Raw genomic sequence first — 22,263 nt, 5'->3', positions numbered from 1 at the left:
CGAGCAAGTGTCCCAGTGCTGGACTCTGGCAAGGGGCTTCATGTTTCAACAGGTGGCGCTTAAAAGCCGGGGAATCGCCTGCTTTATTGAAACCTAGAGCTGCCGAGTGAGCAGAGGGATGGGATAGTCGGTATAAATTATCAACTGCATTTCCCACCATCATCAGTTGTTTTATTGTGTGTCTGTACATTAGATTTGTTTTGCCAGTTTCCTGTTACACACAGGAGTACTAATTTGGGAGGCTTCATGATCACAGTAATAAGGAACAGTTTGACGCTAAAATAATGCTTCACAGAGATGGTAAATCTCCTTTATGTTACATTTTAGCTGGTTTCGAAGGATAGCTTCAGAGGCCCCCAACCAAAGACATAACTAGCTAGAGCCAAAAGCGTGTTGACTAAAAACCTGCTGCTGTTTTACCCTGGGCTGCAGCACTGCAGTATTTCTGTACAAATACAGGTCTCCAAGTCAATAAACACTTTTGCTGAGAAGCCTAGAAGCGGCTGAACTCCTGCCCTGCAGAAATACCTTGCCAGCATCCCCAGGTCCCCTTGCTGCCAGAAGGGATGGCTTCATGGTCAGCTTGTGCCTGCCTAAAACTTCCCGGAATTCAGCCACATGTCCCTGGGGCAGCAGTGGCCAGGACAACCTTTCATGTTTATTTATGGTCCAGACTTCACTGCACGTCATATATATTTAACCATCCCTTTGCCCTGGCAGAAACAGTTCCCCTGCCTCCCCATGCTTAGCTGGTCTTCTACCACCCCACCGACACACACAGCATTTCTGTGTGTTTTATCAGCCTTTTTAATGAGCATGCATGAGAGGACGAGATTTGGTAAACAAACTAATAAATTCAGCAGGGGACGAATATCGCCTTGGGAGGTAATTAACGTTTTTCAGCACCATTAAAGTTAGACTGTGACTCAGTATTATAACTGACAAAAGACTTATTTTATTTCACGGATTAGCATTTGTGTGCCACTAGGAGATGTCTGCATAGTGCAAATGACATAGATGAGGGGAGAAGCAAAGATGGGAGGGTGGCTGTGTTGTACCATGAGCACAGAAGAGACGGCGGAGCCTGATGATTATGTACAGAGAGAAAAGCAAGCAGCTGCAGCCACAGTGTGATAAAGAAGCTCCATAGAAACCAGGGTCACCAAGCTCTTTTCATTTGTGCAGCTAAGTATGAGCACAGGAGGCAGAAAGTGGAGGAGAGAGGTTATGCTAAAGTAAAGAAGGTACATGGAGTATGTGAAAGATGAGTTATACCCCTGTGCGGATGCTGAGTCAGATGGGAATTTGTGAACAGCTATGGAGGAAACTCTGTCTTGTAGAATAAGGAAACTACTCGGTCCTGACCAGGTGAAGTGTTGTCAAGACATAACTGTGGCTCTATCTTCATATATGTACTATGCATCTAGAAGCTGGCCATGGACCAGAAGTGCTTGTGGTGCATCTTGCTTTGGTGCATATTTGGTTTTCTTTTTTTTTTGCAAAAGGAAGCTGAAAGTTTTTAAATCTGTATACACCCATCAAATTTAGATTGATGGTTCTAAAACCACATATGATGTTCAGGGATGCTGATACTAAGCCTGCTCAATTATTGGTACTCATCACCTGCAAAATAGTTAGGGACCAATTTTTCCAAAAGGTTTAGCTTCTACCGTTCAGGCCAGATTCTCAAAGCCGAAGGAAGCTGCTAACCTCTGCATGCTTCAGAGCAGCCTAATCCCCAAAGACAGTTATTTCAGAGGAGCTTAGCGCTTGTGAAAGTTCAGCCTGACAAGACTTGACAACACCACCATAATGACCAAACGGTTGGGACTGGCTTGGTAGCAGCTGGATGTGGTTCAATGGACAGGAGTCCATTGAATTTCAGGGCCCTTTCTGGGAGGGGAGTAAGGGTCTTTCAGAAATCTTAATGCCAACTTTTAACCCCCCTCGATTTGACTGTGATCGCTGCTGCTCTCCTGGGAAGATACTCTTCTAGTTAGGCTACATCATACACCCAGATGCATGCCTGGAATAAAATAACCCCCATGTCTGGCATGAGTTAGCCTATATCCTCCACCACAAACAGCTACATTGGGATGAACATAATTAATGAAAGGCTGCTTTGTTTTCTATCAGTTGCACATTTGTCAGCATTTAGCAGTGTATTAATCTCTGAGGACACAGCCTATATGGGACTTTGCCTTACTGTACCCATACTTAGGCTATGACAAGCCTGAGGCATTTTTCTCTTTTCTGGTGCTTGCAGTGCAGACTCACAGCTGCACACAGGGGCTCGGGCAAAGCTTCTGTCTCATCTGAGCAAGCATGAGCCATTGGCATGAGATTGGCTTCACCCACCTGATTCCCCAAGCTGTCACCTCTCTGGGTTAACAAGGGCTGGGTGGCAATCTGAGTCAGGATGAACAGAGGCATGCCTGGTCTGAAACATAGGGACTGGAGTTGCAGAGAGGCTGCTCTGGCTCACAGGGTGGTGGTGATGAAAACAGGCTTGCTGTTATCCTACAGTGCTTTTAAGCCTTTGAGCTGTCTAGATTTATTTGGGATTTATCCTGCCTGAAGCTAGGTAGAGCCCATAGAATTATACTAATTTCAGCGAGGGTAGAGTAAGTCCTATCCTGATAGATGTATGTTGGAAGACTGAATTACAGCAGCATAAATTGGTCATGCAAATAGACATGTCCCTTTAATACAGTAAAAACATTATAAAACCAAGGTTACATGTTATCTAATTAAATAAGATAGTAAGACATAGAAAATAGAATGACTATTTAAACATTAGCAGCTATGCAAAAATATGACTACTACATAGGAAAAATATAACTATTTTAGAGTGACTAAAGTCACTAAAGTAATCAGGTTTGTGCTACTTTCCCATACTGAAGAGCAAACACGAGTTTTGCACTACTTTTCCTGTATTGAAGACAGTATACCTTCGTAGACAAACAGAAAGACTATTACACATGGATATCCTGCTGCTTAAATAGTGCAAATAGACATCTGTCATTTTTAATGTCCCTTTCAGTCCTTAAAAAAGTGTATATGAGTTCAAAACAAGCATAGCACATACTGTACAGGATATTTCTGTTGCGCTTTTCTTCTTCCTCTATTCCCTTTTTAATTGCCACTGTGTTACTGGAAGAGGATATCTTTCCAGCACAGTCTGTCTGCATCTGCAATCACACTGTGCAAGCCAGCACAGTATGAGCGTTACCAGCAGCTCTTCTTAAAAAAGAAATGCAAGCATTATTAGGCAAATTAATGTCCATGGCTTTCATCTTGGCATCATTTACGCATTAATCAGTGTTTCATTCAGCAAGAATCAGCAATAAAAACAATTCTGTAAAATGTCACTGGAATGTCTTGAGCCAAATCCTCGCCCCTTTGCACGCAGGCACCGTAAGGCTGTCCCCATGTGAAGGTTTCCCTGGTGTCAGGTGGAGGTGGAGAAAGTGGAGCGATGCCTTGGGAGTGCTGTTTTTCTCCAGCAGGCTGCATCAAATATAGCAACATCTCAGTGCTTATTACCAGTCAGAATAAATTCAAGCAGCTCTGAGGATGAGCAAGGACTCTTTTTACCCTTAGACTCTAGGAACGTGAATACATTTCAGTAAAGGAGAATGTCAAGCAGCTAGAGGAACTGAGACTGCACAGTGAGGTGCACACCAATCCCAGAGCACAGCAAAGCGGCTTGGAGTTCCCATGGCCACACTGCTTGGCTGCCGTGCAACCATGTGGCTCTAGCAGCTTTATCTCCAAGCCTGTGTTCCACAATGTGCAGCATCCCAGAGGGACTGTGAAGTGGCTCAGCCATCTCTGTGTGGCAGCACGTGGGATCCCCTTAGACCTGGACACAGAGTCCAGAGAAAAGTGAATGGGAAGGGACAGGATGCCTCCCCCTATCATAATGTAAAATTAAAGAAAAAAAAAAAAGTAAAAATTGCAATTTTTTACTCCAGGCAATTTGCAAAGTATTTTTCAAAAAATACAGGTCTTCTGATCACTGCCAGGATCCATGACGCTCCACCCGTCTTCCTAAATCAGATGTTGCAGAAGAACACTGCCTGGCCAAATTCGAAGTATTTTCATGCAGTCACAGATTTGTGAATAATGCTCATAAACAAACATGGTCCACTCAGCCCTTTTGTCCCGGAAAGTATTTACACATGCACTAATGCTTGCACAAGAGCCGCAAAGAAAGACAGCATCATGCCTTTTACAGCCCCAATTCAGTTTATAGGAAGAGATGGGTGTTTGCTTTTCATTGACTTTCTTTGGTTTTCTTAGCTAAATATTGCTAGTACATGAAATAGGTCTTTAACCTATAGCACTAGCAGAAGTACCTGTGGATCCTAAAATTGGCTCAAGTAGATCTTCACCACCACCAAAAAGCAGTGGCATGTAGGGTTTTGCTTTGTTTTAATATCTTTCTCTCTCAAAAAAAGATAATACCAGCCTGAGAAAACATCCTCCTAAGGTGAGTCCATGTGCCCTTTTTCCTGGGGACTCAGCAAACCACCTTTGTGGTGGCCAAGCTCCTAAATCCCCAGGCAACTGATGCTCAATAGCAACGCTAGTTTACTCATGTTTCGCAAACTCGTGGACTTCCACTGACCACAGAGGTGTTACTCTTGACCTACCGCTGTTTAAAAGAGATTGGATTCTATTTAACTTGAATTTGTTGCTGTATTTCTTGCTTAGACATTAATAAGAGCTTAACTCTGCAACCAAGAGGTTAACAGAAGAGTTCATTAACTTTTACAAGACATGCAGAGATCCTCGGCTAGGACTGCAGTGTCATTGCCCTGGATTAATCAAATCAAAGGATTAAATTCAGGTTGAATTAAATTTAATTTCTGCTGCAGTGGAGATTGCTACTGACATGCTGAGAGCTGACGTTAGGCCACTTATCACTGAAATGTGGGAGAACCCACTTCACCCTCAGTAAGTTTGCAGATGACACCAAACTAGGTGGGCGTGTTGATCTGCTTGAGGGTAGGAAGGCTCTACTGAGGGACCTGGACAGGCTGGATCGATGGGCCAAAGCCAGTTGTATGAGGTTCAATAAGGCCAAGTGCTGGGTCCTGCATTTCGGTCACAACAACCCCAGGCAATGCTACAGGCTTGGGGCTGAGTGGCTGGAGAGCTGCCCAGCAGAAAAGGACCTGGAGGTGGTGGTGGACAGCTGGCTTAACATGAGCCAGCAGTGTGCCCAGGTGGCCAAGAAGGCCAACAGCATCCTGGCCTGTATCAGGAATAGCGTGGCCAGCAGGAGTAGGGAAGTGATTGTGCCTCTGTACTCGGCACTGGTGAGGCCTCACCTCGAGTGCTGTGTTCAGTTCTGGGCCCCTCACTACAGGAAGGACATTGAAGTGCTGGAGCGTGTCCAGAGGAGAGCCACCAAGCTGGTGAGGGGTCTAGAGAACAAGTCATATGAGGAGAGGCTGAGGGAACTGGGCATGTTTAGTTTGAGAAGAGAAGGCTGAGGGGGGACCTCATTGCCCTCTACAACTACCTGAAAGGAGGTTGCAGAGAGGTGGGTGTTGGCCTCTTCTCCCAAGGGAATAATGACAGGACCAGAGGAAATGGTGTAAAGTTGCGGCAGGGGAGGATTAGATTAGATATTAGGAAGAATTACATTACCGAAAGAGTGGTCAGGCACTGGAACAGCCTGCCCAGGGAGGTGGTGGAGTCACCATCCCTGGAGGTATTTAAGAAACGTGTAGACATGGCACTTCAGGGCATGCTCTAGTAGTCGAGATTGTAGGGTTTTTTTGTGTGTGTGTGGTTGGACTCGGTGATCTCAGAGGTCCTTTCCAACCATGACGATTCTGTGATTCTGTGACTGCACTACGAGCAGGATGCGTTGCAGAGCTGGCAACTTTCAGTACGCAGGAAAACAAAACAGAAAGCTTCACTGTCCTGCTTGTTAGAGAAAAAAATGATATGCTGTCATTCCTGTAAGGTTTACTGAATTTTGTAGAAGCTAGACATGGTGACATAGGCTTCCTCATTGTTTGGTGACCTCATTTCACTGGTAGGTTGCATCTGGGATATGGTGTCACCATTTAGGGGCTCTGGTCCAGGCTGGCCAGAGGGATCCGGGGGAGAAGTGGAGGAAGGGTTGAAACCATCATCACACAGGGTCACCCCGTTGCTGTGGCAGACCTCGTATGTGCTGGAGTCATCGTTTCCTTCGGTGTCTGCAAACTGGCTGGTGCCCAGGAGTCTGTGCAGGGCTTCAGCTGGCCAGATTCCTCCGTAAGTCACAGAAAGGTTCAAGTTGCTTTTGTCTGTAATTGCAGGGATCATCTTCAGGTCTGAGCCGCTCCTAAATTTTTCTGGAAGGTTTGTCTCTGGAGTGGTTGATGGCTGCAGAAAATTTTCTAGTTCTGCTTTTGCTCGAATGCCATCCACTTTATGGATATGAACGTAACCAAAACTCTCTGCATTAAAGCTTATATCAAAATTCTGTGTGGCAAAGGGAACAGCATGATCAGTTAATGGTGGGTATTAGCTTAAGAGAAGAGGTACTTTAATAATTAATTTGATTTTAGAAAGGTATTTATTATTTCTTTAACACTAACCTAAACTGTAAGAATAGGTTAGCAGAGAATAAATTATCACATGGATTAAAGTCCTTTTCCACATTAATCTGAATCTATCCAGTGGCCTCCTGCATGCAGTGCCACTGAAGAGCATTTTATGATCTATGCAATGTGGTGGGAACTGGTGTTTCAGAGACTTTACTGAGCCACGCACCTGTTGCGTGCCTGCCATTTCACAGGAATGAGTCTGCCAAGCCAGGCGGTTCCTTTCAGTTTTACCTTCCTAATTTAGCAGTGAGGGAAGTAAAAGTTTGCCACAACTTCCTGAAACACATTAGGAATCCCTGCACTGGGGAGCACAGAGCATGGGAGAGTCATCTTAGACCTCTTATTAAATTAAGAACATGCAATAACGTACCAAGAATGGAGAGAAGAGCAGTGATGAGTTTCTTAGTGAAGTAATGCACTAGACACACAGTTTTAAGGCAATGGGTTAATCCCACACTTTATGGTTTGTAACATTTGTCCATCTAGCTTTTGTCTGGCAGAACAGTCCATGTATCACATGGTGTATGAGGAATTCTACTGGCCATGTAAGGGTACATGGGCGTCACCAGAGATGCTTGCAAAGGGTCCCCATCCAGCCCCATGATCACAGTTTCATAGCATCACCGAAGCATCTCAGTTGGAAAGGACCTCTGGAGTCCAACTGGTCCCACCTTCTGCCAGAAAAAGGGCCTGGACTGGATTATCCAAAAGCCCTATCAAACCAAGACTTGAACATTTCCAGCAAAGGAGAACCTACCTTTTCTTTGAGCAACCTACACAATGGAGAAAGATTTTTGTTCTTACACCCAGATGAAGTTTCCCCTAAAGCAACACATGCCTGTTGCCTCTGCACACAGCCTTGTGGCAAAAGCACCTCCACCATCTCTCTACCTAAACTTTCGGTATTGGAAATTTGTGATTAGTAGTCCCAACCCTAAGCTTCCTCTTTTCTATAAACAAGTTCCATACCTTCAACCTTTCTTCATATATAAGTTCTCTAGCCCTATGTAGTTACTTTGCAGAAACCAAAGCTCAGGCACTAGTTGAATCATCTGTTATTTCCATACCCTTGACTAGCATCAGCCTGTGCAAATGTGGGCTCTCTTCAGTGAAACGCAGAAGTAATTTCTGAAAGATGTCGCAGTTCATGGCGCAAATGCATGTACTGTCTCTAATGAGTGTTAGTTTTGTTGCCAATAGTCTATACTTAGGTGAAAACAATAGTAGAAGTACATACATTTTTTGGCTTCTTGCATAGTTGCTCCAGCGTTTTTTTATGATCAGGCAGGTTTGGCCACACAGCAGGCTTGATCCTGAAACAGCAACAGTAGAGAAAAAAAGCTTCAACAGCAGCAAAAGAGGGACATGTTGAGATACCAGAGGTTCATATTGCATCATTTGTACTAATTCCCACAAAGCCTTAGGGCTGGCTTGCATTACCCAAAATAATGACGGAGAAGTCTCAGAATAAAACAAAAACAGAAGAGGAGTTGTAAAGGTCACTGAATAGTCATTGTTCTTTTGAGTGCGCAAATTGTCACAGTTAAAGGAAGACACTTCAGCAAGTACTGGAAAAACAGCAAATTATGCTGGCAAAGAGCTCATTTGCATCTAGCTGTGTTAACAGGGTTTTACATGGTGAAACCGATTTCTGCAAGTGAAAAAAGGTTTGTGGTTAAAGTGCAAATTTGCTGATATTTGGCTCTGCATGTTTACATAAGTCAAAGAACTGCATATTTTCCCACTCCTTGGCCAGCTATCTGTGCTTCAGATATCTGTATTGTAGCCCTGTCCAACAGGTCTCATTTTTACTGCCTTCATTAGCAAAGTTCTCGTGTTGTGCTGCTAGAAACCCTCAGCTATGATGCATCTAAAGAATACTGCCCAACTGACATTCAATGTTGAAGTGATACAAATATAGCTATAGACGTATATGAATATATATTTCCTTTTATCTGTGTGTCTGTAGATATGGGTATATACACACATATGTATAAAACTCTCTTCTTTTTAAAAGGTGTCTGTGTTCAAAAAGTCTCACTGTCTAAAAGCCTGTTTTTTCAGCAGTTCAAGGTTCATCTCCTATGGTTAAACTTGGGACTTTTTCACTTCAGATTCTGGTTTCACCACATTATCTATAAATCTGTTCATTTTCTTAAATTTGTCAACTACCTATTCAATATTCAAGAATATACTCACAGCTATCTATCTACTGCTGCGCAGTCAAGACATGAAAAAACCCCCAAAGTAGACAAAGGACTGCCTGTGTAATGAATGTATCTCCTGTGCCACTTCTGCTCTGACTGCTTTGGTGGGGGATGTAGAGCTCAGTTTTGCCACATGGCTGGATGTGGACCCAGTTGGGCTGGTGGCAGATGCCGTCAAGCCCTTGTTGCAGAGAGCTCTGACCTGCTGCTTCCAAGAGTGTTGCAGAGCAAACACCCTGCTGACTCAGCCTCTGAAAGGGAAAGAGGCAATCTCCCCGGTATACTATTTCCATACCTCTTGGGACTTTACAAAAAACCGCAGATCGCTTTTCTGGATCTTGCTTAAAGCTTTTGAGTCAAATTTGCCTCCAGTGTGACATCAACTCTGTAAGTGTTTCATGGTGACTTCAGCTCCCCAAAGGTACCAGTGTTTCAAGCCCAAGACTGAAGTCTGCTCGAAGTGGCAGGTCATCTTCTGCCTGCCGATACCCTCTCTTGTATTCTACCCTTCTACTCTTTGCCTGCCTTCAGCTTGATATAGAGGTCCAGCGATGGATAGAGAATAGTTCACAAGTGTAACAGGGAAAGCAATAAGACTTTCAGAACAGGATTGGTTTCCAACACTTTTTCTGATACAAAGAGACTTAGATTACCTGTTTTCCCAAAACATTATGACCAGGACAATCATCACAATGGATAGCATGAATCCCAGGATGGAGAGTATAACCACGACCACGCTGCTATCTAAAGAAAAATAAAGAACATCACCCAATGCATCTAAATGTCTCACTGTTAAGCCACCATAACTGTACTGTCTCTTCAGACAACAAATCAGGAATTAATGCTAAGCGTTGCACTTGCCTATCATTAGACTGGTGCAGTGGTGCATTTCTCCTCTCTCCCTAAAGGAGGGAAAAGGAACGCTGCCGGAGCATCTTGGCCAAGCTTCAAGCTGGGTTCCCAGGTTGGATTAAAGCAGCTCAAAGTCTGCTATCACCTGCAGCGTGTTGAAGTCACCGCTCACCACATCCTAATAGCAGCACTGACATGACTTTGAACTCACGTAACGCCGAGGTGCTCCTGGGGACTGAAAGGACCCCAAGGACCAGAAGGATTATTCAAGTTTACAAGTGCAATGATGAGATTTTGTCCTGTATCGTATCTGTGATTAAAGTGCCATATTCGCACACAAATCCAGAGCCCTGACATGAGTCATGTTTCCCCACTCTTTCTGCTCTATGTAAAATGCTCAGTGCAAGCCCGTCTTCTCCCTGCACGCCAGCAGGCAGCAAGCAGGGGTGAGTCAGGCTTCACCTCCCTTTGCTGACGTGGAGAGTCAGCCCCAGACCAGAGCGATACAGCTGCCTTCTGGGTCATCTCCTCTGGGCTGCCCGGTGCCTGTGAGGGCTGACCCTGCTGTGGCCACGGGCTCTTCCCCTCCACATGGTCTCATCACTGCTGCCACCAGGGCTGGACAGGGGTCTGGGGACCCCTAGCTCTGCTTTCTTCCAGGTGGACCAAAGTTGTTTCTGGCCCTTACAGCTCTCTGTGGAGTGCTGCTCCCTTGCGGTCCTGAAGCTTTTGGAAGTGCTCCATTCGCTCCACATGCCCTTAAAATATTCTCCGTTGGGCTGTGAACGTACTTTCACCTCATACGAAGCATCATTTTCGAGGTTTTTCCCCAGTAATTTCACCTGAAGGTACGGTGACTTTATTGCCTAAACACACAAAAAAATCAAATTATTTTTCTAGAAGACACGGTAGAATTATCTTTGAGTTTCAGCAAAGTCTGCAAAATCAGGTGCATCCCTGCAGTACTGTGCTGTTTGCTCTGTGTCTTTGTTTATTATATGGGTGGTCATCACGCCACCAGTCTAGTTTAATAGCAAGGCAGTCCAGACAGTACTGAGAAGAGAGACTAATGTTGGGTAAAGGCTCTTTGGAAAACAGCTGGAAGTATTAACTGTTCTTTGCTACTACCAACACTGCAGTGGGAAACACATGCTTCCCTGGGAAGAATCAGAAGAGAGAGGGGAAAAAATACATTTGTATGGCACAAAAAGACAATTCTGAAAAAGCAGAGGCAGAAAAGAAGCTGAAATCCCACTGTGCAGCCCTGGTGATTTTCATTTCAATGTATTTGGCTGCCTGAATCATTTTCTTTTTCTAGTTACACTTCTCCTGTGTTCCCTCTGTAAAAAGCAGGTATAGTCCATGCTTTTCAAACACCTCCCATCTGGACTGGTGTTTGCATGGCTGCTCCTTTGACAGGGGACACAGAGGTGCCAGCAACTGGGCAGCCCAGACCAGATCCATTTCACAGGCAGCTACAGCCCAAAAGATGGTCTGAGGGTGGGAGAGCTGCATGGCTGCACTCAAAGCCTGGAGAGGCTCAGTAAAAAAAGGACATGAAGAAACTCTTGCTAAATAAGAAATGGGGTCATATGATTTACTGACTGATGAGCACGGAAAATAAGAGCAAAACCACCATAGCAGAGAGCAAAATCTCCAGACACTTAGACTGGTTCATTATATTATGTCTTCTCTTTCCACTGCAAAGACCAAATGAAGGAAATCTTGTTAGCTCGGAGAAGTGTCTAACAGACATGGGTGCTGGTGGTCTGGAATTGTTTTGACTGATGAAATGTACAGATGCCAAATATCGTACCTTTCCAAATTTCTGGCTAGAGAACTGTAGAAATGCAGATTTGAGGGTTTTTACCTAACACTGGTATTTCTGATAATGTTTACTTTTGGAAATTAGTGTAAGCTCACCAATACATCATCACTTACCTTCCAAGTACCTTCTTCCTGACGATAGGCTACTTGGTGCATTAATTTGTCCTTTAAGTATTTCTTCCATGAGTGTGGTGTACTATAATGAATAAGATATTCATTTGCCTCCTTTTGGTATGTGATGTTTATATCGAATGGTACTTCAGGCTTAACTGCAAATGATAACAAACCAGGATATAACAGGAGTAGGACAATGTTACTACAAAATAAACAGATTTTGAAAAGTAAAAAAAACCAACAACCAACTTCAAGTTATACCCTCTGCAGGGTGACCTATCTTGAGCGAGTGCTGGCCTGAGCTGGGCGAGTCTCATGCTGAGCCCCAGCTCATCCTTACACCTTCGTCCTGAGGCAGCCTTGCTTTCTGACCTGCTGGAGCAGCAATGTGACCAGCAGGGATGGTGCTTCCTAGGGATATGACATTTAGTCTTGGAAAGCAATTTCCATGCCCACCCCTGAGGTAGCACGGCTAGAAGACCTGAAATTCAGTCCCTCTAACCAGTGCTCTGAGATGAAGATCCCATGGCAAAACCCATGGCTGCTCTGGGAGGAAGGCACTGGGAGCAAACTGGGCACGGGTACAACCACTGCTGGTCATCAGGGCAGGGGGACAGAGGAAGGGACAATGTACGACAGTGTTAGATATAGCAGAGAGGGCTGTGGCTCCAGGCCCTTGCTATAAACACACATCTGACCTGGTCTGCAAGAGACTCTGTCAAATGACCATCTGTGGAACTCAGGTCCAAAATGCAGCCCTCAGGACTCTTCCCAAGCTGTGCCTGAGCTGGATGTGCCCGAGGTCTGTGAGGACCTGTGTCTGTGCCACTGAGGCTTCCTGAATGTGCCATGTAAAGTACACCAGCTCTCACAGGAACAGAGAGCCCACATCTTTCTCCTCTAGGAAAGAGCATATAGCCAAAAATCATGCCCGCTGTTTCTGCAGCCCACAAATACTTAATCCTTCCATGCAGAGCCTGCAGTCTCTAGACACCACCAGATATGGACAAGGCTGGCCCATAAACTGAGAGGTATTGTAAGATTATTACAAAAATATTGGACTGGGGCAGAAATGTTTCATCAGGGAGGGATGACGCAGTGCCTATTGCCAAAGGAAGGCAAAACATGGTGGCACCAGAGCAGAACAGAGCTGCCCTACACAGGCTTCTCTGCAGCCCTCGAGTGAGACTGGCTCCCAAGAGTGGTAAGTCCCAAGGAGCCTCTCTTCCCCCCAAGTTCCCTATTTTTTGGCTCAGGCCATTTTTTTGGCTCATGGGCTCTTGGTGCCCCTTCTGCACTGCAGGATGCCTGAGTACTTCATTCAGACAACAGGCTCCACCAAGAAGCAAGGTGTGAAAAAGTGAGATCTTGCAACTTTGCGGTCCCTGTGCTATTGAGCTCACACTAGACTCGAGGCGGTCAGTCCTGAAACTGCACAATCCCTAGTAAGAGATGAAAAAAATTTCCCTGCTTAACAGCTCGTCCATGCTCAGTAACACTCATGTGCATGATTTGGTCTATGTCCAGGTCTGGGCAGATGTTATGATAAGCCAGAATTCAGTTCCACATTTTGAATGGATGTGAATTTTGAGTGCCTTGAAGCAGAGGGAACACCACACTGTCAATACCCCAATATGAGGCTACACGTCCTGCTAGGGCACTGTTTTATACTGCCTCTATGTCATCCAGATTGATGCTCAAGCTTTGCGCTGGGCTACTTTTTTCACCAGTAACACCTATATCTTAAAAATGTCCAAAATGTGAAGTGTCTTACCAATGTCAGTTACAACCAGACTCCTGCAGACCCTTCTCTTCATCTCAGAGTTCATACAGATGTCTTTATTTGAGAGTATATCAGTGAATTGCAAGAAATACACATCCTCCTGTTTCTCCATATTGAAGCACATGTAATTGCTGTCTTCCTTGGTACTGTTGACCGAAGTGACACAACATTAATTTCTTCTCAGTCTTACTATAACATAGTAAGGGAACAAATCCGTGTCGCTCATTTCACACTAACTGAAGTGACACTCCATGTGAAATTAGAAAAACATGCCATGCAAATAAAGAGTTAAAAAAATTGATAGTATTGTCCCTCATGGTCTTTGAACAAAATATTCAAGTGACATAAGTCACAGTAAGAGCCCTAGGGCTCTTGAAGGAAAAAATAAAATTTTTAAGTTGGAGATGTATGTATTAAAAACCCTTGTATCTTTAAAAATTATCTTACTGATGCCATTTTTAAATATAGGGCAATAGGTTTGGATACTCACTGAAGATAAAGAGAAATTTCTTACTGACTGCAGTGTAGCAAATATAGGGTCAACGGTCAGACAGGCCATGAAGCAGTCATATGGCACAGTTTCAGAGATGAAAATATATCTCTGTGTTTCTCCATCTGTGTGACTCCCATGTTTGAGGACCATCATAAAATTTCAGTCAAAATCCAGAATAAAATCCAGGAAAATAGAAAAATTCTAATAAACTAGGTGGAAAAAAATTAAGTAATGATTAGAATAGCAAGACTGAAAAAAAAATCCACTTTTTCTGGCTGCCACAAAACTTTCAGTTTCAGGAAAAACAGGCAAAGGGAAAAGCAGAAGGAAGCTAAAGAAATAAAAACTGAATTTCTTCAGCTAGCTGCATCAGTCAAAAAAAAAAAGGTGGAAAAGAGTTTCAAGGCCTCAACAAGCAGTGGAGATGACTGACATGTTTGATAACTGTTGGGTTTTTATATACTCATTCTAGTGTGTTATTTGCATGCCTGTGTGTGCAAAGACAATTGCTTAATTTTTGTCTTGACCTAGATAAAGACATTTTCCCCGCAGTGGAAAATCAGCCATCCGGCCAAAGAATTTTCTGTGGAAAGGATCTGCCTCTTCAAAAACATTGTTACTTTTCACTTGGTAAAGGCTAGGTTTGTTTTTTTTAAAAATATTTAATTTAAAGAAAAAAATGCTCTCAGTTCATGCTGGGCTACTTCCGTAATTACAGGTGTTTCAGAGCAACAGAGGCAAAATCAGAACTACTCGAGGTGTTACAATGCCCTTCCAGTTCCTTATTAGGGAGTTATGTTCTGTTTCAATAAACTCTTCTTCTTTGCTGAATATAGTATTCAAACTTGGTAAACACTCTGAAACAGAACTTTGTCTAGCTTTGCTGCTCCTGTTTCCCAGCATACGGTAACATGACTCACTGGTGCTTAGCGTTTCGCTTCCCAGAAGTTTACCAAAGGACGGACTAACAGCACTTACCACAGGGCCAGGGTATAGTTAGTGTTGTGGGGGGGCAGCTCGGTAAAATTGCAGGTCAGGCTGCTATAGGAATCCTTAAATTCCAGCTGGCTGAAGCAGTTGATGTCAAAATTGTCTGGTTCGTCATCTCCAAAAGTCCCTAAGGAGAGATGCGCAGGATGTTATTGAAGCAAACCTGTGAGTGTATTTGATTTGCAGCTCCATTGTATAGGAGGTTGTTTCTTTACGTGGTTGCCTGAAACAAAGAGGATCGACCCACATGTTTTGTAAGAAGCAAAGAAAGCTCGTTCAAATTGAAATTAAAAGCCACTTGCACCTTTCAAGGCTGCTCTGCCCGCAGGCCAGTGAAGCCCACCCACTTACCATACATGAAGGTACATTCTGCATCACCAGTCTCTGAACTATAAAAAGACATAGAGTCACTCTGGTCAGATGAGACACCCTATGTCTGTTCTTTTCTATTAATCACGGGCAAAGAGGAGTGCTGATGTTGACCTGGAAACCTCTGTGAAAAGTCCCAGAGTCAAGCATAAAACAGAGAAAATATATTGTCTGCTCCGCAGTTTAATTCGTCCTAAGTCTGAATCAGGAACAAGGGTATTGTTGTTTTAAAAGTTACGGATAAACTTTATACCAAGATAAAAGCAGGACCTACTCCACCTGAAAATTATCTCCAAAATTTCTCAAACAGGTTTACCTATTAGGAACCACAAAATGCTGCTATTCTTGGGAGCAAGACATGTTCATGATGCCTGTTGAAAAGCAGGGTATTCTAGTCAAGCACAAAAACACCCTTGAAAATAAACAGAACAGAAACACGCACCGGGGAATACACTCCACATGGTCACTGCCAGAGGTGTCTGGGGCTGATGCTCAAGGCTAACACCGGCTCAAGAGCAAGGGCTAATTTCAACGGGAGTTATTTGTATGGGAATTTCAGCTCAGGACAGCCTGTAAGTACGTCAAACACCTTGTAGCTCCTAAGCGGCAGATCCGCAGCCGAGGATGCACGCTCGGCTGTTGCCATTGCTGCACCTGCATCAGGACCAGCCGTGAGCACCTGGGCAGCATCCTCCTGTCCCTGCTTGGCCCCTGTCCATGCTTGAATGTCTGGCCTGTCAGCGGGTTCCTAAGAAGACGGGAAAATGGTATGGGTGGTTTTAGGAAAGCAAGAGTATTTTGGTGTCATGAGGCAATTAAGCCCCATTTTGATTGAACTGCAAAGTTTTCTGAAATGTCACAAATTTGAGCTCAGGAGGGAAAGCTCAGACTTTCTGCCAGAATGCGTGGCTTCCTGCAAATTTGCTTCAATGACTAATAAAACAATTGCGATTTGAGTAACAGCATACGTCTCAAGTCCTACACTTGGCAGGTATGAGTTCGGTGAGGCAAAACCTGATGCTTCTGAGAGGAGTCCTCTCCGGCAGAAACTGCCATTTCAGCCTCATTTCATGATCTCACCCAACATAGCCGAGCGGACAGGGAAAGGGTTTTTGCCATGATCCCCTGAGCAGATCCTCAGGCCAGGAATGCCCCTGTCTCCTTTTACCAGAGGTTAAGGGTAGCTGTGACAATATGTAACCCTCTTCCCCATGTCCAGGGACTATTCCCAGTCCCCTGCTTGGTTCTCTCCTACCCACTCCTCAGACATGCCCTTGCTGTGTGGGTCACCTGCTGCAATGAGAATGATACCTGGGCCGCTTCAGGGACATCGGTGACTCAAACTCACAAACAGTGTGGGGAAATGCCCATGGAAACATTTTGAATGGAAAATCCCTTCCAGAAAAAATGATGGTCATCTCTGCTGTCACCCAGGTGAATTGGATCACTGAGGGGTGACAAGCTACTTGGATACCCTGATGCATAGTTCTGCTGGTGGTGTTCTATGATCCTTGGCCAATCCTGCTAGCATACAGGGAGACCCAAACCTTGTCTGGCATGGGAGAACACCTGAAGATCCAAAATGGTCTTGGTTTGACAGCGGGGAGAAAGAAGGGGAGAGTTTTTTGATTGCTTTAAAATACAAGTAAAGAGCATCACCCCACAGGCTCACTATCAGCAGTGCTTCCTCCTAACCTCAGAGCTGAGGTGCATCTGGAGTAGGGTTTTGAGTAAGAGAAGAAATTCAGAAGTGAGTCAGGAATGCAAAGTAAAACCCAAAAGCAGGGCGGGCAGGGGTAAGAAGGGGGCTGTTGCCACCAACACCCGTGGTGGGCAGCAGGAAGGACAGGACCATCTGATACTGCACCAATCCAGAACCCAGGGGCAGGTCTATCTCCCGAGCTAAGACACAGTGGTCATTTGCTACCATGAGCAACTGGTGCTAAGAAGCAATTACTGGCCTTCCCTTCTCACCTCAGCTCTGCTGGGGACAACAAAATGCGATGTCTTCCACCACCGCTGCTGCTCTGAGCGGATAACTTGTGCAGCACAGAAGACACGGACAAAATAAGTGCTGTACAAAGCTGCTCTACTTGACCAACATCTTCAAAAGAGAGACGCAGAGGTCAGTGCAGCTCTAGAATAAGCCCTGCAGCAGTTTCACACAGGTGAGAGTCTTGACCAATGCAGCCCTGAGCCATCTGGGCATACACGCAATGTACATTACATAAAGTTACATGTTTCTGGGTAAAAGTGTGTGCATATAGATATATGTCTATTCAAAGTTCAGGGGATAACAAGTAAGCTGAAATGAATCTGCATAAAATGGAAAAAAACCCGTATTTCATATAGATAGGTACACCCAAAGCTCACATGCACAGATACGTCACATTTTATGCCTCCAAGACTTTACTGGCAACTACCAGGAGACTGGCTTAGTTATACTCATAGGTGCCTCAACGTTAAAACTTATGAATTAGGATGACTGGTCTTCCTTTATGTAAGAGGGAGAGATTGCTTGGTGCTGTCTGTATATGCAAACTACATATACCAGATTTTGTGTAAACACACAAAACTGATAATCATCATATGAATAAATGGCATATCACAAATAATAATTCAGCTGTCCGCTAATGTTTTGCTGAAAAGTGACAAAAATTTTAGTTCATTCTCTAGCAGGCTTACCGCAAAATGAAAAGAAAGAAAAAGGTTTTGTCTTGCCATTTAATATTTAACCAGCGTAGTGTGCTTTTGGTGCTGCACTGGAAAGAAAGCTGACTTTACCCCTTTGACACTGAACTTTCACATCGTGATTACGTGGTTCCTTACTCATGGAAATAACATCCTAACCATAGAATATATGGTAATTAGACCTCATGAATGTTGTTAAGTAAGCAATTTGAAATGCTTTTTCTGGTATGGTTCCTCCATGGGCTGACCGTAAATTTCTGGTCTGACATAAATATGCATGTAGCCTCAGTTACACTTCTTCCCTAAACCTCAGAACAACCATGCACAAATATTCACTATGTAAATAGTTTTGATGACTCCAACATGACTCATAGTGCTAAAGGACTCATTACACAATTAAAAGTTTACAAGATTACAACTTTTTCCCTTAAGAAGCCCAGATCAGGCAGAGCCCTGAGTCTGCTCTGCTGGAATCAAGGTAGGGCTTGAGATGGGTCAATTCTATTGGGAGAAAAACTGCTCTAGTAGCTACAGCCATGGCAGGTCCTTTGCAAAGATAGTTGTCTCTTGGGTTTTGACAACACCCAGCAAGATGGTTCAAATCACAGTAGGAATCTCATGAGCCTTTACCAAGAGAAGAGTATTAGCAGAGGCTTAAGCTCTGAAGCCACCAGGCCGATCAACAACGCATGAAACCAAAGGCACTGCTAAGCATCTGAAGGATCAGTGACAGAATTTCCAAAGTCAATAAAGTCACTGTCTCCCTAGACAGAGTAATGAAAAATCTCTAGTGATGATCTGATTCAGGCAGAACTTGTTTTAATCATAACAGTTTTGATGTGGGTTGGACAAACCAGAAAAGTCTGCGTAGGAGGACCACTGGAGCCAGCCGTCCTGATGATGAGACCCTGGTGCCTGCTGCCTCCTGCTTCCCCTGCCCATGCCCCTTCTTAGCTCTGTTTGTAGCTCTTTTAGGTCTTTTGGGGATCTCCACCACCTCTGCCAGGCTTGGTGACAGCTCTTGGGGGGCTGTCTGCTGCTTAGAAAAGAGAAGATGAAGGCAAGTGCTGCCACGAGCTTTTCCCTCCTCTGCCCATAAGAAGGGGTGATCTCATGTCTGTGTTGGCTGGTGGCACTTCACCAGGAGGCAGGGTGAGTCAGAACGGTCAAGTGAAAATCAAACATCCACCAGAGGTGATTTTACCTTGGATTGTTTAATTTGTTGGCCAAACCCATGAGACTCAAAGAAATCATAAAAGAGGCAAATTGCTCAATGGGGATTTTGTGAATCTATTTGTTTTTAATTCTAAGCGAATTATGCTTTACTGCAGGGTAGTGATGAAACAAGGAAAGGCTTGGTCATATCTACTTTTGGGAAGCCCTGACAATTTCAGTGACAACAGCGATAAATCACTAGCATTGGTCATTCACCAGTAGTTGCTTGCCAAAGATGGCTCTAAACAGCTGTAGATTGTATAAATAACAGGCAAATAGAAAAAAACCAAGGTTGTTAGGTGCAGTTCTGAGTGACTCCCTGTTTTCCTCTAGCTAAAAAACTTACCATCTATCTATGTAGATATGTATGCATGTACATATGTGTACATACATACATGTTATAATGCATGACACACTGGGGAAAACGAGATTTGCTATCTGCGAGACAATATAAGAACACAGAATAGGACACACATGTCTTCCTAAAAACCAAAATTTCTTTTGCTCCTGCTTTGCAAACAGAGCCCTAAAACTACCAATAGCTGAGTGACTGTCCACGTCGTTCAGGCACAGTGCAACAAGCTCCGTCACTGCTCTTTGCTTAGTATTAGACAAATTGTTTAAGAGATCTGGGATGGAATGTGTAAATCCAGTTTTTCAGTTTCCCTTTGAGAAAAGGGACAGCAGACTGAAACAGTGATTTTATTGCTGTTCTTTATGCTTTGATTTTTTATTTTCATGATGCTAAATAATTTTCACTTCTCTAAATGAGATAATGAAATTATCAACAAACCTAAATTTAAACTGTTGAATTAATTTATAATTATTTGCTGAATAAGGGATGAATACTTTTAGTGACAGGCTGTGAGAACCCCCTGGTTGAGCTGCTGTTTCAGCCATACTACTAGGGAGACTGGGACTATCCTGCAGATACGCCCGATGCAATTGCTTAAAGAGAAAAAGTTTGGCTTTTGAGGTGGAAGAGTTTGAGCCAAGTTCGAGGTACACTGAAACATTTTCTTTGGAGGAATGTGACAAGAGCAAGAGAAGCCAGAACCTCGCCCCTCTCTGACGGCAGCTCAGAGTGACCATGGACTGCAGAAGAGTGAAACAGTTCCCCACTCCCAGGCATAATTCCTCACATGAACAGCAGATACAATGAAAAAGGATTAACAGGTCTGATCTTGCATGCACTTTGCACACAGCTATGGTCTCCCCCCATTTCATACAAATTCGGACATTACAAGGACAACAGACTTGAGAACTAAATTAAATAGGTATCCTCCAGCTCTGCATCTGCCTTAAGTACTGGTACTGGAGGATAAAACAGTGACACATTTAATTCATCAGTTGCATTTTGGAGCACTTAACTCAGGTTTTTCAAGATCATACATGAGTGGAAAGATGAAGATGAAATGACTCACCATCACCATCTGCTGAGGTGCAACCACTTTCCCCAAAAGTGGTGTGAAGAAACAAGATGAAAATGCTCAATACTGTACTCATCTGTGTCATCCTGAGCACGCTGCATGTGTGCAGTACGTGTGTGTGCGAAACCCGCGCTCACTTGCTTTATACTAGACACAGAGCAAACCCATTGCCTGATAAAGAGACCGCAGGCAAGGGGAAATGTAAAAATGCCGACAAGGATGACTAGTGGCAGAGAGCAGGAAGCCAGGGTGAAGATATTTGCAGAGCTTTTACTTTGAAACATGCTTCCCACTTCAAAACTAAGGACCTCCTGGATCAGGCCAATTGGTGCATTGGGCCAAATCTGGTCAAGTCCAGCGGGTCGGGAGCACATTTCATGGACAAGGCTCCTGCCTTGGCCAGTGGGATTTTTTGCTGCTGATTTTGTGGATGCCCCATCCCTGGAGGTGTTCAAGGCCAGGCTGGACGGGGCTTTAAGCAACCTGATCTAGTAGGACATGTCCCTGGCCACAGCAGAGGGGTTGGACTAGGTGATCTTCAAAGGTCCCTCCCAACCCAAACCATTCTGTGATTCTATGAAGTCCCACATCAGGCAATTCTGACCCAGAAAAACTGTGATTTAAAATACTAATCCTGCAAAACCTATATCCTCAGAACAAAGCAGTACATACCACTTTTTTTTCAGGCTTTGGACAAAACAGAGGCAGAAAGCAGAAGATAAAGAGGTGTTAAATATTTCCTTTGCACACTTTCTGTGGCTGTATACACCAACGCACCCTAGAACGTAATGCAGGGCCACGTACGCAGCTGACTGATGTGGCTAACTACAAGTGAGATGAAGACCTGAAAGAGAAGAGCAAGCCTGGCACAGCCCCGGCTGCACCAAAAAAGCTTTATGTCGGAGGTATAAAGGAAACCAAAGGCAAAGTTGGCAAAAATGCCCAAGTAAACAGAAAAATGATGACACTGTAAGAAGGAGACTCAACATGGAAGCCACAGCAGCTTTCTCATTTGCAAGGAAATAATTTAAACCGCTCACCAAAATGATGAAAGCTCAGCCCTCATGTCTAGAAAAGTGTCCTTCCTGCCAGGACATCAAGGACCATCCCCCAGTGTCACCTGCTGCTCTGATCAGGGGACAGAAGAGAGAAAAGGGCATGTTTCTGGGCTTCCCTGCCCTGTTTTAACAGGAAGAAATGCCTACCCTCCACTCCTCCCCCGCCCCCCCCCCCCCCCCTCCCCCACAAGAGCTCAGCAAGGCAGCCAGGAAGATGGACACCTCCCATACATGCATCAGATCCCTCCTTGTGGTAGGACCCTGAGGCTCCCCACCAAAGCATTCCCTGAAAGTGCACAAAGCCTGGATAAATACAGAAAAATGGTTTTGGTTTCATTGGTCAATATGTAGGTATTTACAGTGTATATTCCTGTATCAGAGCTTTTCATGCTTCGCTCCCATCTAGCCAGAGGAGAGCATGATTCATCTCATCCTAACACAGACATTCAAAAGATTAAATCTAAATCCCCAAATACATTTATTTTTCTCTACTGAATTCAAAAAAGAGCCCAAGGTGAGGCAGGGGGTAGATGTATGCCAGGCAGACCTCTACAATACCTCCCACCCACAAACAGGAGTGGGACCTGCCAGCCCACAGTGACCAACCATACAAAGCAGAG

At 44.3% G+C, this 22,263-nt stretch overlaps 1 protein-coding gene across 1 annotated transcript; it reads right to left on the bottom strand.

Annotated features, from left to right (window-relative positions):
* Window positions 1-5,985: 5,985 nt before the first annotated feature.
* Window positions 5,986-20,673, bottom strand: IL7R (interleukin 7 receptor). The gene is made up of 8 exons (XM_074166713.1): window positions 20,580-20,673; window positions 14,869-15,007; window positions 13,389-13,543; window positions 11,615-11,769; window positions 10,362-10,539; window positions 9,475-9,565; window positions 7,852-7,927; window positions 5,986-6,489 (listed from the first exon to the last, which is right to left on the bottom strand). Exons 1-8 carry the CDS (start codon window positions 20,668-20,670, stop codon window positions 5,986-5,988), a joined length of 1,389 nt encoding a protein of 462 aa, XP_074022814.1. The 5' UTR covers window positions 20,671-20,673.
* Window positions 20,674-22,263: the final 1,590 nt, after the last annotated feature.

This window comes from Numenius arquata, chromosome Z (assembly GCF_964106895.1).
Source record: "Numenius arquata chromosome Z, bNumArq3.hap1.1, whole genome shotgun sequence".
NCBI classification, from domain to species: Eukaryota; Metazoa; Chordata; class Aves; order Charadriiformes; family Scolopacidae; genus Numenius; species Numenius arquata.
The sequence above is the reverse complement of the archived record's forward strand: the minus strand, read 5'-3'. Positions and strand labels throughout refer to the sequence as shown.